The 3,673-nt window shown below is 38.7% G+C and overlaps 1 protein-coding gene across 1 annotated transcript in view; it reads right to left on the bottom strand.

Annotated features, from left to right (window-relative positions):
- The window catches only part of LOC106876513 (condensin complex subunit 1), a 24,973-nt gene that overhangs the window by 6,823 nt on the left and 14,477 nt on the right, over positions 1–3,673 (bottom strand). Inside the window, exons 21-26 of the mRNA XM_052976930.1 lie at positions 3,641–3,672; positions 3,367–3,499; positions 2,415–2,499; positions 1,686–1,829; positions 1,185–1,378; positions 396–519 (exon numbers count right to left, since the gene is read on the bottom strand). Of these exons, the coding sequence (XP_052832890.1) occupies positions 396–519; positions 1,185–1,378; positions 1,686–1,829; positions 2,415–2,499; positions 3,367–3,499; positions 3,641–3,672 (712 nt within the window). The remainder of the gene's footprint in view (positions 1–395; positions 520–1,184; positions 1,379–1,685; positions 1,830–2,414; positions 2,500–3,366; positions 3,500–3,640; position 3,673) is intronic.

Below are 3,673 nucleotides of genomic sequence, written 5' to 3'. Positions count from 1 at the left end.
TTCATTTAATGCAGGATTATTGACAATGCTGGCAAACAATATCAGACTAAGCAGCACTGACCCAACAACCCACAGAGACCCTGAAACTTCTATGTCCTGAGTTCAGTCTCAAAAAATAAAGCTTGTTTTTCAGTGTCAAAAGTAAATACCCGAAATATATCAAAAGTTTATATAAATAGATATGAAAATTGGTTGCAGGTTCTGAGGGGACAAAAAAAAAAAAAAAATGATATGAAAATATTTCTGGTGAAATTTCATTGAATGGTTTATAAGTGGGGGTGGGGACAAGAAAAATAATAAAAGTCAACACTGAAAAGAAGAAAATAAGAAGGAACAAATGCATACTTGTTGGTAATTAATTTAAAGTTACAGTTTTGAGGAGAATTGATGCTTACCTGTGAGAATTTCTGTTTCACAGACTTTTCTAATGTATTCATATTCATCATCTTCTGCTGAAGCTCCTGTCAGACCTAATTCTTCCTCAACTGAAGTGCTATTGGCAGTGGTTGATGTAACATTCTGGAGTAAAACACAAAATAATATCAGTGTCTTTACCCGGGAATTGTCTGAGTTAAAAATGATAATCAGGACTCAATCATCTGTCATAAATCAGTGAACAATGTTAATAATAACTTGCATATAATCCTTTCTACTCTAGGTACAAGGCCTGAAATTTTGGGGGAAGGGAGCTAGTCAATTTCATTGACCCCCACAGCACTTGACTGGTACTGATTTCATCGACCCTGAAAGGACGAGAGGCAGAGTTGACCTCAGCAAAATTTGAACTCAGACTGGAAGGACAGGCAAAATTCCATTAAGCATTTAGTCTCACATGCTGACAGCTCACCCCACCAAATAACTTGCATGTAATAGCAACAGAATATTAGTACGAGTCACTGAGAAAGAGTGAGGGGGAGAGAGAGAGTTAGTAAGAGACAGAGAGACAAGGGAAGAGTAGTATACCACTCCCTCATATCAATCAATCTTTCACATACTCTTTTCTTGAGCCCTCCTGATTTTACTCAATGGAAAGATAGACCTAGAATTCTTTTCTTTATTCTAAGATGAACCTGGGGTTGTGGGCAAATTTTGGAAAACATTTGTTGAGAAATAATGATATTCTTTTAAGACAGACAAACAAAACATTGCTGCAAATGTATTTATATAAGTATACTTATACATACTGGATTCTTTCGGGATTTCTTTTTGAGTTTAGCTTTCTCAAGCAAAGCATTTCTTCGCTTCATCTCAGTAAGAAGGTCTCTGTCCATGTGCTCTAGCTGCCTATGAGCAATACAACCAATGAGAAAGACGAACCGTACCAGCACACCAGTTTGACAATTGGAACCGGAGGTGGGACCGGAATCATTTTCTGTCTCTGCAAGTAGAAAAGAATCATCGTAAAAAAACTGGAAAAGCTGAGACAATGATTAGGATGGTGGCCATCATCATCACTTAGTGTCTGCTTTCCCTGCTGGCATGGGTTAGACAGTTTGACTGAAAGTGGTAAGCTGGAGAGCTGCACTAAGTTCCAGTCTGATTTAGCATGGTTTCTATGGCTGGATGCCCTTCGAAACATGTAGTGATGTTGGATAGTCCACTATACATTTTATTAGAATCAGAATATCTTTCACATAAAGATACACACACACACTCTCATAAATTTATGTAGATGTTATATTTACCAGTTTTCAAAGAGAGAGCCTTCTCTGCCACAGATTTCACCAGTTGCTCACATCTGTGGTCGGGACTCTCAGACAGAGTGTAAATTGTGCAGACAGCCTTGTCACAGAGAGGAACCCAAAATTCATTTTCCAAATCAAAGAGACCTGAGGTGAAAGAAAATTCAATTTTAATACAGAATCTAGCATATTTAAGAACAGGCTTTGGCAACAAAAGTGTGGGTGAATATAAAATATAAGTCAAATACTGGGTGTAGGAAGGCATCAACAATCCCCCTCCCCTTAGGGTTACTGGCCTTGTACCTTAATCAGTAACCATTATAATTATTACTAGGGGTAGAGGATTGGCAGAATCGTTAGGCTCTTTATGCACCAAATTCAAATCAGAGTCATGGAGTCGAAAACAATTAAGGGGTAGCTGGAGTCGGAGTCAGTAAAACTATACTGACTCTGACTCACAATATCTTTATTCTCTAATATAAACCAGTTCTAACATATAGGCCTATTTAAAGTACAAACGTATGCATATGCTTTATGCGATATATAGACCACAATCAGTTAATTACATAAAGAGGGGTCAGAGTCGGAGGTGCCAATAGTACAGGAGTCAGAGTCAAAGTTGAAGCTTTTTGTTTCGACTCCACAGCCCTGGTAAAAGGGCAAAACAGTTGCATTACAAAAACAAGAATGAGAAACATGAAAGAAAACATGGAGTCAAATCAAGACTCTTACCTGTCAGAAGCAAGTCCTGGAGTCGCGTAAAGAGCTCATGGTCTCTGTCTAAGCGGTAGGGTGGTGGTGCAGCCATTCCAATTTGCTGAGGAAGAAATAGCAAGAATGGTCAGCTTTTATCTTCGACTAGTTTCAATCATTATTAGACTGTGGCCAGAGTGGAGCACCACTTTGAAGGATTTTAGTTGAACAAACCAACCCAGTACTTGGTTTTAAAGTCAGATACTTATTTTATTGATATTTTTTTTACCAAACTGCTAAGTGACAGGGAGTAAACAAACCAACACCAGTTGCCAAGTAGTGGTGGAAGACAAACAAGAAGCTTGCTTCTCAAACATATGGTTCCGGGTTCAGTTCCAGAGCGTGGCACCTTGGGCAAGTGTCTTCTACTATAGCCTTGGGCTGACTAAAGCCTTGTGAGTGGATTTGGTAGATGGAAACTGAAAGAAGCCCATTGTGTATGGATATAGTAATAGGTAAGTTGTTAAAAACAATTTACATGGAATGGTCATGACTGGAACACCTTTGATCATCAGTCTGTTCAGCCTTCACAGGCACATGACTTAGCAGTTAGGGTATTCAACTTACAGTCAGAAGGTCATGAGTTCAATTCCTGGCGATGCGTTGTATCCTTGAGCAAGACACTTTATTTCACATTGCTCCAGTCCATTCAACTGGATAAAGTGAGTTGTACCTGTAATTCAAAAGGGGCCAGCCTTGTCACATTCTGTGTCACACTGAACATCCATGAGAACTATATTAAGGGTACACGTGTCTGTGGAGTGCTCAGCCACTTACACATTAAATTTCACAAGCAGGATGTTCTCTTTGACCAGATGAACTGAAACCCTCATTCACGTAACCAAAAGATAGTCTATTCAGCTAGAACTGCAATGGAGTTCAACAATAACAACATGAAATGAAATTATATAAAAGTTAATTGAAGACAAACCTTTTGGGCAGAACCAATCTTCATAAGAGCCAAACATGTATCCTTAGCAATTCTGAAATCTTTCTCAGCTCGTGGTCCCAGTCCCTCGCTAACAAGTACAGCGATATTGCTTTTGATAATTTTAGAGTCACCCCTAAAGTGTTGTTTAAAAAAAGAGAAAAAGTAATTTATGGGGTCCATAGGCAAAAAATGGTCGAGAACCACTGATTTATGGTATTTAGTATACTAAAAGAATAAAGTGACCACAAAGGACTTTGAAGCACTTCACACTTACCCAGCAGCCATCATGAGTAAATTCAATGCAGTA

This window comes from Octopus bimaculoides, chromosome 26, assembly GCF_001194135.2.
Source record: "Octopus bimaculoides isolate UCB-OBI-ISO-001 chromosome 26, ASM119413v2, whole genome shotgun sequence".
Taxonomy (NCBI): Eukaryota; Metazoa; Mollusca; class Cephalopoda; order Octopoda; family Octopodidae; genus Octopus; species Octopus bimaculoides.
Note: the sequence above shows the minus strand (reverse complement) of the source record. Positions and strands in the feature narration are given on the sequence as shown.